This window comes from Cebus imitator, unplaced genomic scaffold, assembly GCF_001604975.1.
Source record: "Cebus imitator isolate Cc_AM_T3 unplaced genomic scaffold, Cebus_imitator-1.0 Scaffold154, whole genome shotgun sequence".
Taxonomy (NCBI): domain Eukaryota; kingdom Metazoa; phylum Chordata; class Mammalia; order Primates; family Cebidae; genus Cebus; species Cebus imitator.
The window spans coordinates 1619775-1633947 of NW_016107469.1; the positions used below are offsets into that span (position 1 = coordinate 1619775).

A 14173-nucleotide genomic window follows, 5' to 3' on the forward strand; every position below is an offset into this window, starting at 1 on the left:
GGGATTACAGGCACGTGCCACCATGCCCAGCTAATTTTTTGTATTTTTAGTAGAGACGGGGTTTCACCATGTTGACCAGGATGGTCTCGATCTCTTGACCTCGTGGTCTACCCGCCTCGGCCTCCCAAAGTGCTGGGATTACAGGCTTGAGCCACCGCGCCCGGCCCTTCTACTTTTTGTCTATATGATTTTGCTTATTATATATATTTCATGTAAGTGGAATCATACAACATTTATCCTTTAGTATCTGGCTTTTTTCAATTAGGATAATATTTTTGAGGTCATACATGTTGCAGCACGTTTCAGAACTTCATTTCTTTTTACGGCTGAATAGTATTCCATTGTATGGATATACCACATTTTGTTTACCCATTAATCTATTGATAAACACCTGAGTTGCTTCTACCTTTTGGTTATTTGGTATATACCTAAGAGTTGAATTGGTGGGTCATATGGGAATTATTTATTCACATTTTTGAATTACCCAAACTGTTTTCCAGTGGTGCACCATCTTACATTTCCATCAGCAATGTACGTTGGCACATTCTTGCCAACACACTTATTTTTCTTTTCTTTTTTTAAAGTATAGCCTTCCTAGTGAATGTGAAATTGTATTTCATTATAGTTTTGATTTGTATTTCCCTAATAATTAAGCATGTTGAGCATCTTTTCATGTGTTTATTGGCTATCTGTATATCTTCTTTGAAAAAATGTTGGTGGGGCATGGTGGCTCACGCCTGTAATCCCAGCACTTTGGGAGGCTGAGGTGGGTAGATCATGAGGTCAAGAGATTGAGACCATCTTGGCCAACATGGTGAAACCCCGTCTCTACCAAAATTACAAAAAGGCTGGGTGTGGTGGTGGGCACCTGTTATCCCAGCTACTCAGGAGGCTGAGGCAGAAGAAACGCTTGAACTCAGAAGGCAGAGGTTGCAGTGAGCCAAGATCATACCACTGTACTCCACCCTGCCAACAGAGCGAGACTCCATCTCAAAAAAAAAGGAAAAAATGTCAGTTCGACTCCTTTGCCCTTTTTCAGTTGGGTTGTTGGTGTTTTTGTTGTTGAGTTTTAGAAGTTGTTTTTATACTTAGGGTGTTAAACCGTTATCCTATATGATTTGCTATTTCTCACATTTTCTAGATTGTCTTATTTTCTTGATATCATTTGATGCATATGTTTTTTATTTTGATTAAGTCTATTACCTTTTTTTACTTTGGTTGTTTGTGCTTTTGTTGTCAGATCTTAGAAATCTTCATGATCTTAGATGTGGCTATATTATCCCTATATTTTCTTCTAAGGGTTTTATGGTTTTAGCTTTTATATTTAGGTGTTGATCCATTTTGAGGTTTTTTTTGTACATGGTGTGAGGTAGTGGGTCTAACTTCATTCTTTTTTATTTATTTATTTATTTATTTAATTTATTTATTTGAGACGGAGTTTCACTCATATTACCCAGGCTAGAGTGCAATGGCGCGATCTCGGCTCACCGCAACCTCCGCCTCCTGGGTTCAGGCAATTCTCCTGCCTCAGCCTCCTTAGTAGCTGGGATTACAGGCACGCACCACCATGCCCAGCTAATTTTTTGTATTTTTAGTAGAGACGGGGTTTCACCATGTTGACCAGGATGGTCTCGATCTCTTGACCTCGTGATCCACCCGCCTCGGCCTCCCAAAGTGCTGGGATTACAGGCTTGAGCCACCGCGCCCGGCTCTTTTTTATTTTTTTAATAGAGACAGAGTCTCACTCTGTTGCCCAGGCTGGAATGCAGTTGTGCAATCATAGCTTACTGTAACCTCAAACTCCTGGGATCAAACAATCCTCCCACCTCAGCATCCCAAGTAGTGAGGACTACAGGTATGTGCCCCCACACCTGGTCATTTTTAAAAATATTGTTATAGAGAAAGGGGTCTTGCTATGTTGCCCAGGCTAGTCTTGAACTCCTGGCCTCAAGCAATCCTCCCACCTCAATTAATTTTATTCTTTTCATGTGAAAATCCAGTTGTCTGGCACCATTTACTGAAGAAACTGTTATTTTCCCTTTGAATAGACTTTACACTCTTGTCAAAATTCAATTGGCCATATATATATGGGTTCATTTCTGGTCTCTAAATTCTATTCCATTAGTCTACATGTCTGTCTTGATGCCATTACCACACTGTTTTGATCACTTTAACTCTGTAGTAAGCTTTGAAGTTGGGAAGCATGAGTTACCTGACTTTGTTCTTTTTCAAGATTGTTTAGACTATTTGGGTCCCTTGCAATTCTGTATCAATTTGAGAATTGGCTTTTCTATTTTTATTTTAAAAAGCTGTTGGAATTTTGATAAAGATTGCAATGAAATCTCAATACTCTTAAGTTTCCTACACATGCACATAGTATATCTTTCCATTTATTTAAGTCTTTAATTTCTGTCAGCAATGTTTTGTAGTCTACAGTGTACAATTTAACCAAATCACCTCCTTGGTTAAATTTATGCTTAGGTATTTCATTCTGTTAGATGCTATTGTAAATGAGATTGCTTTCTTAATTTCCTTTTCAGATTGTTCATTCCAAGTTTATAGATATAGGACTGAGTTTTGTGTGTTGATCTTGTACCCCACAACTCTGTTCAATTCTTGGTCATTACGTTTTAAGTGTATGTAGTGTAAGCAACCTATAGCAAGATTTTTTAAATCCAATCTTTAAAGTGGCAGTATTTTACTTTTTTTTAACTACAGATATTAATTGTATTTTTCCTACCATATTAATTTTTTCTTTCTCTCAGGATTATTTTTGCTTTTTAAACTTCTTTCTTGCCCTCTATTTATTTTTTTACTTTTATTTGAAGCAGAGTCTCACTCTGTCACCCAGGCTGGAGTGCAATGCACAATCTTGGCTTGAGCTCATTTTTTGTATTTCTAGTAGAGATAGGGTTTCACCATGGTGGCCAGGCTGGTCTTGAACTCCTGACCTCAGGTGATCTGCCCGCCTTGGCCTCCCAAAATGTTGGGATTACAGGCATGAGCCACCGCACCCGGCCCACTTTCTTGCTTCTTTTATTGCCAATATGAAATTTTCTTAGTGCAATCTATATAATCTTCCCCCCCGCTCTAGCTACCTTTAAATTCTTCCTTGTCTTTGTTGTTCTACATTTTCACTACAACGTGGCTTCGTATAGACTTATTTTTGTATTTCTACATTGAGGTTTGTGCTTCCTGAATCTGAGGATGTATGGCTTTCATCATGTAGTAGTTTTCCCTTTGAATATTACTTGTTCTTCATTCTCTTTAGCCTTTCATTTTAAAACAGCTGTCAGATGCATGTTAAATCTTTGTATCTGTTTTATATTCTCCATGTTTCTCTCTGTGTGCTGCATTCTAGCTAATTTCCTCATAGCTATCTTCCAGTTTTAGAATATTCCTTCACTGTTTGATAATTTAACAGTTTCAAAAATTCAAAAATTGTATTTTTTATTTCTAGAAATTCCATTGATTTTTCTAACTTACTTTTTTTGTAATTTTCCTCTTCTCATATTTCAATTCCTTCTTTTATGCTCTCCACAGTCAGCAGAGTATCCTTTCAAAATGTTATTGGTCTGTTTTTTAGTCTCCATTTCATTCCCAATCCTAGAGATTAAAAAAAAAAATAGTAAGAATTCAACTATGTTAAAAAGAAACTTACTTGAGTCATATTTTACCTGTTCTTTCTAGATGGTTTTAGTAGGAAGATTTTCAGGATTTTCTTATCATTTAAAAATTTTAATACTAAAAAACAAAAATTTATCATGATTTAGAACTGTGATTATCTGGGCAAGTCCATAACTTTTAGGCTATCTACTATTTAGTTCCTGAGGTGAGCAACCATCTACTGGAATGAGAACATTGTTATTTTCTTGTTGCTATTAAGGAAATGTCAGATGAAAACAATTCTTAGGTATCTTAAATAGTTTCTATTCCTACTTCTTGGAGTGGACTCTGTAGTCACCCCATCCCATGATATGAAAGCCATAGGATGGAAAATTTTCATTCTCTATTCCCCCAAAGAAAACTGAAGAATAAAAGAAAACAAGAGTTTGCCTTTTTTAACTAAGGAAAACTTTTATTTAAATTGTGCAATCAATCAGTATTTAGACAGCAGTTTCATAAACATTTTGGCATTTAAACTTTTATTCATTTTTGGCATGACCTGTAGGGTAGTATATAAACTACCCAGTGGGGGTGGGTGGGGGAGGGAAGTACTAAGCAATATTTACTATGATACTAGAAAAAGAAAACAAATCTACATTATTAAACAAATATGTTTTAAGAAGACATTAAAAAGATACATTCAAAATCAAGGCAAACATTTGCTTTCTTTGTGCAATGGCATTCACAGAGCTGATCCCCTGAGTCAAGTATAAAATTAATATAGCTCAGCTCTGTAGTCCATTAGCAAGTCTGCAAATGCTGCCCTTACAAGAAAATGGTATATGGAGTGAAAGGATCCAGAACACCCACAATATAAAATAATTTAACTGGCTCCCACACTTTCATTTAATTCACATAATAGAAAAAAAATCATACACGCAGACATAAAATTTTGTCCAACAACAGCAACAAACAGATACATTTTCTTATGTCCCCTACTGATAGGCTAAGGCAATGTGTGTGTATTCAGGCTCTGCAATTTCCTCTTAACAGGCTCAAGTTGCTAATCATCAGTAATAATTTTCATTTGCAAACAAAATAGATATCCAGAATGTTATAACAGGAAACAGAATATTTTAAGGTCAAGATTTGTAATATTTTTCTTGCTTTTAAAGACAGTTCCATAGAAAAAATAAACTTCTGTAACATAATTTTTTTTTTAAGTTGTAAGTTAAGACTACGTGTATATACCATGAACTACTTACAAGCTATGAACTTAAGGAAATCTGCAAAGCAGTTCAGAATCATTTATGGATAAGAAAAAAGGGAAAATATTTCCTTTCTCTAAAAAAAGAAGACAATCATATTTCCAACAAACCCTACATGTGGACTCGAATAAACCAGAATTAGTTGCCAGTATGTGTTGCCCTATATAAAATTCATTCATTCCAAATAGTTTGCAGAAATATTAAAATACTCCATAATCTTGCAAAAGTAGCTCTTTTAGAGAAGAATCCTAAACATGTACTTTTCTCCTCACCCCTCTACCCTGGCTTAGGATATCTGACCCTCTAACTCTTTAAAAGCCAACATACCTAAAAACAAAAAAAAAAATGTTTAAATTGGGGTAGGATGACTTCAAATTTAGTACTTCAAAAGTACAGTCGTTTCTAATTTTCTCTTATGAATTTATCCATCTAACAGATAATGGTTTCAATTTCAGCTATATCTTTTACCAACCACATTTTTGTATTGATTTTTACACATGTACAGGAGATGCAAACATTTTTCCTTTCAACACAGGCAAAATATAATTGGTAGGGCTCACTTGTATAGAAAAAGTCTGTAAGATCTTTCACAGCCTCATATAAATGAATTTCAGATTATGATCACACTTGAATTTTCTCTTAAGTTTTCAAAGTACTACTGTTTCATTCTGCACAGCAAATTATCCTTACATCATGGATAAAGAAGAAACAGAAATAGGTTAACAATTTTTGTACCAAACAATTCTCAAAACTGTCAAGATTAGAACTTAGGTGCCCCAAAGCCTAACTTTATAACTGTTCTGTTTTATGACTGTCAACTATGCTCTTTCCTAAATTAATTCAAATAATGAATTAGTTTATATTCATAAAAAGTCATGGACTCTTCAGACCTAACACAAAGGACTGCTGGTTACACACCTGGCTTTTTCAGGTTAATGAATTCCTGTTTGGAATATAGGAGCCACAGAAAATTACAAAAGATAAAATCCAATTCTTAAGACCTTGTCAAATAAGGAAACACTTGGCTAGAAAAGGATTCTAGAAATCATGTCTACCTTATTTGTAATGCAACTCTAAGCACAAACATCAGCCTTCAGACACAGCTTTATCTGAGACAAATTGAAAGTTCTGAAGAGAGAAATTAGGAGATGATAAGGGATGAGTTACAGCTGCCTAAATTCCTCCTGTGAATAAGTGGATTTAAATAAGGCAATCTTCTCTTTTCTGATTGGTTACTACTCTGTAGAAAAGTTGTTCTGACACAACCTGACCTTTGTGGATACAAGGGGAAAAAAAGTTGTATCTGATCATATTATGGAAGGCACTATGACCCTGGGTAATTAAATATCTTTTTCTTTTTTTTAGCTGAGACAGTATATCATAGTCTTATACACTTTGGAGTATAGGACTAAGTAAGTAGGGTTTGTATCTTGGCTAAACCACTCACTAGTTGTGACTTTTGGTAAGAGATCAGGGACCTATATTTCCTAATCCCTTATATGAGATATTTGCTTTGCAGAATGTAGCGGCAGTTTGCAGAGATTAACCACGTGCTTGCACACTGTAGCTGCTCAACAAATGGCATCGTTATTTCCAAGAAACGAGAGAAGGGAGAAGTTGTAAAATGACCATCTCTCTTATGCCTACTCAGAGTATTATCTTGGCCTTTGTTCCATAATGGAGACAGCTTTATCTATTTAGTTGACGAAACGCTGAAAATTGGTGTAGAATTAGACATTATCTTTTAAAGTTGAAAGAGGGCCAGGCTTGCGATGATCCAGAAATCAGAAGAAACTAGAGCTTTGAGAATCAAAAACTAAAAAAAGAAAAAGAAAGAAAAAAAGAAGTCCGGGCATGGTGGCTCATGGGTGTAATCCAAGCACTTTGGAGGCCAAGGCAGGCGGATCACCTGAGGTCGGGAGTTCAAGACCAGCCTGACCAATACGGTGAAATCCCGTCTTCAAAAAAAAAAAAAAAGAAAAAGAAAAAGAAAGAGAATCAGGAAAAGGCCAATTGGAACCAAAGAAAAATGACAAGAAAGATCAACTATCCTAGGAGATGTATATACATGTTGATGGTATAAGCAGAGGCTCTTGCTGAGGAGGCTGGGCAAACTGAGGGTTAACAAAACTGAAAAGCATTTAGTGGCTTCGTGAAGCTGAAGAGATAAACCAGATTTAAAGGCAGAAAGGTTGCATGTTGTGAATATGTTTTTAAAAGAAAACAAAAAATAAACTTGAGCATGGTCCTGTTCATCATTCTGAGTACCTGTGTTCTGAGGTCTTCCCCCAACTCTTCCCCAGCAACATAATCACTGAAGAGAAAAGGAGAGAGGGTAACTATAAGAAGAGTTTTCAGTTTTTTCTGAATAAACTCCATAAAGTTAGAGGCAAATATTTAGGGCACTTTCTGATAAACATGAGATGTTATTTTACGAAGCACATCTTCAGAAAGTTTAAAGCTAACTTGTTTTACAAGTATTTTGGAGAGAAAGTTAAATGTATACTTTTGGTAGTCTACAAGTCAAAGTTTTCATGCTTTTAAACTTTAAAGATCCCCAAAGGGCACACAACCTCAGATTTCCAATCTCTTTAATGCTACAGACATTTTATAGGGATCAGAATTGCATAGAAGGAATGTATCTGTTGTAGGCAAAATAGTGGCCACCTACAGAAGTCCATGCTCAAATCCCTGGAACCAGTGAATATGTTACCAAACATAGCAAAAGAAACTTCGTAGACCTGATTAAGTTGAGGAACTTCAGATGGGAAGATTATCTTGGATTATTTAGGTGGGCTCAATGTGATCACTGGAATCCTTGAACCTGGAGAACCTGTATCAGCTGGGGTCAGAGAAAGAGAATGATAATGGAAGTGGCATCAGACAGATTCTACATGGCTGGCTTTGAAGACGGAGGGAGGGGTTCCCAGCCTTAAAAAGCTGGAAAAGGAAATGGATTTTTCCCTAAAGCCTCAAAAAGTAACTGACCTGTAAGCGCATTGGTTTTTATCCCAGTGATACCTGTGTTAGACTTCTGATCTCCAGAACTTAAGATAAATGTGTTATTTAAGCCACTACCTTCATGGTAATGTGTTACAGCAGCAATAGGAAAAATAATACAGTATCTGGTAAAAATACAAGACTGTCATGTTAATCTTAAACACCACCAATGGCTTAAAAAGGGAAACTGAGAAGATTGAAGCCTGAAACATACACATTGCATTAGCCTGTGATCTTATGTCCTGAGCATAAATCAACTTAACACAGAATTCTATGTTTACATTCTTCTAATAATCAATGAAAATCACAATTAGACAACTGGTTGTATGTGGTGATCTCCAGAACCCGCTACTCTGTGCTCACAAACTGTAAAAAATATTTTCACTATGAAACCAACAGAAATTTATCAGAGACCCATGTGGCAAATGGTCAGGAACAAAGTCTGCAACATACATGTTTAGTCTTAGATAATGACTGTTTCAATATAAATGAAACTTTTCTTTACATTCAGTATTCAAAATGTACACTCAATGAAACAGAAATGTGCATAAGTGAACTACCATAGCCACTGCTGAAGTGGAACCACATCTGTGTATTCTTGCATTAAAAAATAAATGATACTTTCAATTCCATCTTTTTGTAACACGATCTGAATTGTTTTCAAAGATGGCTTCAAAAGGACTTGAACAATGATCCTGGGTTGTCGACCATGAGCACACTTCTGACAGCAGTCCTTTACAAAGCCAAGACACACTGAAGCAAATATCTGTCACTGTTTCCAATGTTGGCATTGCTCTTGTTGAAGCACAGACCAAAGTATAGCATTTTACACTAAAAATCTAATTTCTTTGGTGTGGCAAAACTTATTTTTAAAAGTCACTTAATGGAAAAAAGCTGTATAGCTGTATTTTTACTTTTAGGCTAATCAAAATATAAAAGCCCAGATTTTATTAAAATTTTTTCCCTTCACCCAAGGTTCCACTAAAGTTTGAAAACTGAACTCCTTTGATGCAATGAAACATTTCTATTTAACAACTCTAAATTCCAATCTAACAACTTTAAAGAGCACATTTATCAAAGCATAGCGCACTTTAAGAGTGACATGATTTGTTTGCCTGTTATATCCTTAGAGATGAAAAGCATCCCTGTTATTAAGGGACTGCCTCAAGCTCTCTGAGCTAACCAGGTAATGCTTAAAGCAGGAAGGGAACTGTACAGGCTAATTCAGAGGTACCATAACACTCTTCAACAGAAAAGCTTGCTGATATTTCTGTTGACATTTCACACTCATGGTGCTTAGGAAAGTATCACATCATTTTGCAAAAACATCATATGGCTGAATCAGCAGATTAAAGGGAAAGTCCCCATGTATACTATTTGTATACAGACTGGGTTCTAAAGAGACATGTTTGGTTTAACATAAAAACAAGAAATGACAGTTTAATGTACAACTAAATTTGCCTATATGCGGAGGTAACCTTAAATATCTTTGGTTTTTTCTTTTTAATTTGCTGAAAAAAAGTAGTTGAATAAAAACACTGATAAATACCAATATAATTGTATTGCTTTTAATTATGTAAACTTAGCCCTTTGATATCTTTTGCTACTAAAGCTAGATTCTCTACTAGCGTCTAAATAAAATTATTTCAAATCTGCTCATCTTACTTACTTACAGGCTAACCTATGTATTTTAATGGTCTTTGGTATGAAAATACTGATGAGCAGTATCTTGTAATATTTGGCATAAAAATGACATGCATGTATCAGTACTCACAGCAAATAAATCTTTGGAAAAGAAAATAGTTACCATTTGCATAACAGCCCCTTTAAAGTAAAATACCATGAAGTAATACCACTATGAAAGATGAGTGAAAACCTTCACATTTTAATTACAATTTCATACTTAAGACTTCAAAGAAGCTTGCTTTGGTCAAGTAAAAAGAAGTCTTTGCTGTATCACTAAATATCTTAGTCAATGAGATCAAAGTATTTACTTTCGTTGAAAAATTTTTTTTCTCTCCAACAAGTAGTTTCAACAATATAAAAATACTTTAATACTGTAAAATTGAAGATTTACTCGCTGAAGAAAAAAATTATACCTGAAATTCGTTGGAACGATCTGCTGGTAAAGATAAGTATTATAACTTACTTTAAATGCTCTTGTAACAATAAAGTAGTTAACATTACTATCTATTTTACTACAACAATCAATATAAACCCTATTGTTTTGGGTTAGTAACTACTTGTGTAAGCTTCACATCTATAAATGTTTCTAGTTAACTCAATTTGGAGGGAATTATAATCAAAATTTTACTTTCTACTGAAAATTCTTTGGTAACAGGATTATTATGAAAAAGTCTGTATAAGAACAAAATGAAAAGGTAAAAAATGTACTGGTAAATAATTATCAAATAGTTACAGCCTAAAGTTCTAATATAACTACAAGCCTATTCATCAAAAACCAAACAAACAAAATATTTTTCCTCAAGGACTTTGGCTCATCTTTTTAGCCATTTAAAACTATTTAAATTCATGTAGTCCTAGACATATCTTCCATAATCATGACGGAAGATGTTTCAGCTTTAGATTTTGTTTGCCTTTTAATGAAAGCTTAAAAATAAAATGATCTCATTGTACTTCTTAATTTTAGATACTGATAAAAGTTGGCCCTACATACTTCTACTTACGAACCAAAAAGCGCCATACCCTGTCATTGTGCCCATGCTTCCATGAGGCAGCTCAAAAGTAACAAAATGTTCCCTGAGTACAGGAAAAAAAATAACACTAAAATAATTTTAAAGGAGGTAGTATAAAACAGGAGCTATAAAGGCAGGAGCAGCATTTTCCTTGCTGCAGACTGTTCACCTAAAGCTCTGCTTTTTTGTTTTGTGATGAATTCCGTACTTTGATAACTCACTGGGGGACTTTGAATTTAGTCCAGAAGTGGCTGCTGGCATTGAACTTTAGTATTGATCATATCCAGTTTGGCACACAATTACAGATTTTAAAATGTTATATCTACAGTCATTGGACTAGCAGATGATGCTGGGACTATTATCCGCTAATTTTCTTTTGATTTTAGAACATCAGTTAACATGACCCTGCCCTCTCTATGAACAAAGCATTTCAAGTGTAAACCCATTAAGATTCCTCTTAAAATGTGACTCAAAAGTCACTTCTAGAAAATTTGAAAAAATACTTTTAAAAGGATATGGGACCCCTTCCCTACCCCTGTTTAGTTATTTATCCTCTCCCACTGCTGGGCACCTAGGTAACTGTCTCACAACTGAGAAAAGGCCTATGTTATGTAGCTGAGTAAACAATTTGCTGATTTCAAACCAGCAAGAGGATTAACTCACTCCGGGAGTTAGCATTCCTCATTCACAGCATTGACACTGAGGGAAGATTAAGTAGATAAAAAATTCTCTTCAGAATTCAAGAAAACGCAAGTAAGGTGGTAAAGCTCTGAATATTTATCCCTAAACAAAACCTGCACTTAAAAAAAAAGCCTCGGTAAGATACTATACATCGAAGTAGTTATTGATAAAATCCAAGAAATTCTTAAGGCAACTTTTTGTACTCCTGTACTAAACAATTTCATGAATATTAAAAAGGTATAAGGCAAAGAATTTCATAATATATACTGAAAGGCACTGTTACCATAATAACCTCAAGGTCATTTCACGGTCTACTGTTGCATTCATCTTCATTCATAATAGTTTATGAAATTTCCTCACTCCTTTAAGCCAAACTGGGATTAAAAAAAAGAAAAGGAAAAAAATACCTTAACCCATTTTCTTTAAAAATCCATTTTCTGCATGGGGTTTTGCAACTAATACTGGCAAAGTTGAGGATGCTTTGCAAACTAGACAGTGCAGCCTCTGGCCAACTGTCAGGCAAAGAGGAAGACAGAAAAGGCACGGTTCCAGGCAGGTTGAGGTTTGGAATATAGGAGATAAAGCATTCAGACTCCAATGTCCAAAACATAAAGGCCTTTTAAGCAAAAAGATCCCTATCTGCTACTGAATAGTTCTGTTCTTAAAAGAGATATACCTTTTTGTTTTGGTCATTCATTAAAATAAATAGTCCCACTTTTCCTCTTCTCAGTGTTTTAACAGTCCTCACAGCCAGAGGTATGAACTTATCCAAACCATGCAGATGTCACAGTTTTTTTAAAAATCAGAGCTTCAGATAAACATTCTTACTCATCTACCTATATGACTCCTTTGATCACACACATTACACATACGGCAATGAAAACACAATACTACTAGGAAGTATCATTGGTTATGTAGCTGAGATAAACTATAACAACAAATGAGGTAACAAAGTTGTCTTCAGAGTTTGCCGGGGGGCAAACTGAGGTAGATAGTCAGCAAAGGGGCTTTCAAAAGTCTTCCCTTTACTCCAGTGATATATTTTATAATCCAGTCAAACATCTTGACTGTTCTTTCACATTGCTGACAATGAAACATTCAAATTACACAAGTTTAAAAATAAAAAAACACATTCAAAAAAGCTGAAATACCCCATAAAGGTATCAAGATTTTCACAAAAGGCTTTGGCTCCCTGTTCATTGTCCTTCGAACAGACTTACTGGTGAGAATACCTGAGGGTGGCCGTCTAGATTGGAAAATTGTTTTTATCAAAGCATAGCATGGCAGATGGTGACTGCAGAACTGAAGAGGACGTCTGCTCAGTAACGGATGACACAGGAGGGTCTTCACACTTCCTCATGGTGGAATCTCCACCTGAATCACTGCCAGTGAAAGAATCAAAGGTCGGGGGGAGTGGTACTTATAACTGAGGACAGATGTAACTCATCGTTGGACTCATGAGAGAATCGTCCAGAATCCCCAGTCTCGTGGCTGCCTTCGCTATTTGCTGAATGTTCTGTATCAGGTGCAACACCAAAGGGTCTTGAGAAGTTGGTTGTCTGCCCTGGGGAGCTGGGGGAGTCTTCATCACTGATTAGTACAGTAGTGCCTGGCTGGTAAAAGCAGACGGCTGGAGTAAATCTTCTTTGAGGCTAGGCAAAAAAAGATAAGATGGCAATGAAATAGCAGGCTGATCAAATCTGTGAGCAAAAGCTCATCAGGTCCCTACAGAAGGTTGGGAGCATATCAGAATTACCCATGGCAAGCGAAGTGTCAAAAGCTTCTTCAGTGTTTTTGATGCATGCTCCTGCTCCTATTCCTTTCTCCACTGACCCCAATCCCCACTGAAAACCGCAGCTCTGATGACTGTCCCAACTCCCGTTCAGTTATCACTCAGCTCAGCTATCCACAGAGCCATGCCCCAAATTAATAAAATCACAGCCATAAAGAACACATAAAGTTAAAGCATGAATTCACATTTTCCTCTTTTTTAATGATCATTTCATATACCATGTGTTGCCAAAGATTTTTCTCATTTATACAGGCTACCTGCTGAGCTTGTATCTTCTTTGAGTCTTGGAAGAAAAACCATTTTTTCTTAGAGTTGTTTTTAATTATAGGACCATAGCTATTAATTATCAGGTCAGTTCCTCCCTGGGGAAATAAAAGAGGGGAAACATAAAATATCTTGGTATCACAGATTTCAGTTTATCATAAGCAGTGCATACTATTTGCTTTGCATTTCCCTTTTTATTTTATTGTATTTTACATTCAGGGAGTACAGATGCATGTTCGTTACACGAGTATATTGCATAGTGGTGGGGACTGGGCTTCTAGTGTACCCATTACCCAAATAGTGAACATTTGTATACAAAATGTTTAAAAAAATGATTACAGATGTCATTAATTCTTCTTTAAAACAAGCAGTACAACATAGTCAAGGTATTTGTTAGTGGTCATATAACAGGTTTATTTTTAAGATTATACATAGGCCGGGTGCGGTGGCTCATGCCTGTAATCCCAGCACTTTGGGAGGCCAAGGTGGGCGGATCACGAGATCAAGAGATCGAGACCATCCTGGCCAACATGGTGAAACCCCATTTCTACTAAAAAAAAAAAAAAATACAAAAATTAGCTGGGTGTGGTGGTGCATGCCTGTAGTCCCAGCTACTTGGGAGGCTGAGGCAGGAGCACTGCCTGAACCCAGGAGGCAGAGGTTGCAGTGAGCTGAGCTCGCACCACTGCACTCCAGCCTGGCACCTGGTGACAGAGCAAGACTCTGTCTCGAAAAAAAAAGATTATACATAAAATATATACGCCAAAGCATATTAAGATATATATGCTCTATCTTCCAAAACTTATTTTCAAATGGTATAGCAAGCAAAAAATATACAGAGAAAGATATGGAATTATAAGATGTCA

At 36.0% G+C, this 14173-nt stretch overlaps 1 protein-coding gene across 1 annotated transcript in view; it reads right to left on the reverse strand.

The window, feature by feature from the left end:
- Window positions 1-6849: 6849 nt before the first annotated feature.
- Window positions 6850-14173, reverse strand: part of PRTG (protogenin) — a 129222-nt gene continuing 121898 nt past the window's right edge. Inside the window, exons 19-20 of the mRNA XM_017543374.2 lie at window positions 13301-13405; window positions 6850-12903 (exon numbers count right to left, since the gene is read on the reverse strand). Coding sequence (XP_017398863.1) covers window positions 12649-12903; window positions 13301-13405 — 360 coding nt within the window. The 3' untranslated portion in view covers window positions 6850-12648. The remainder of the gene's footprint in view (window positions 12904-13300; window positions 13406-14173) is intronic.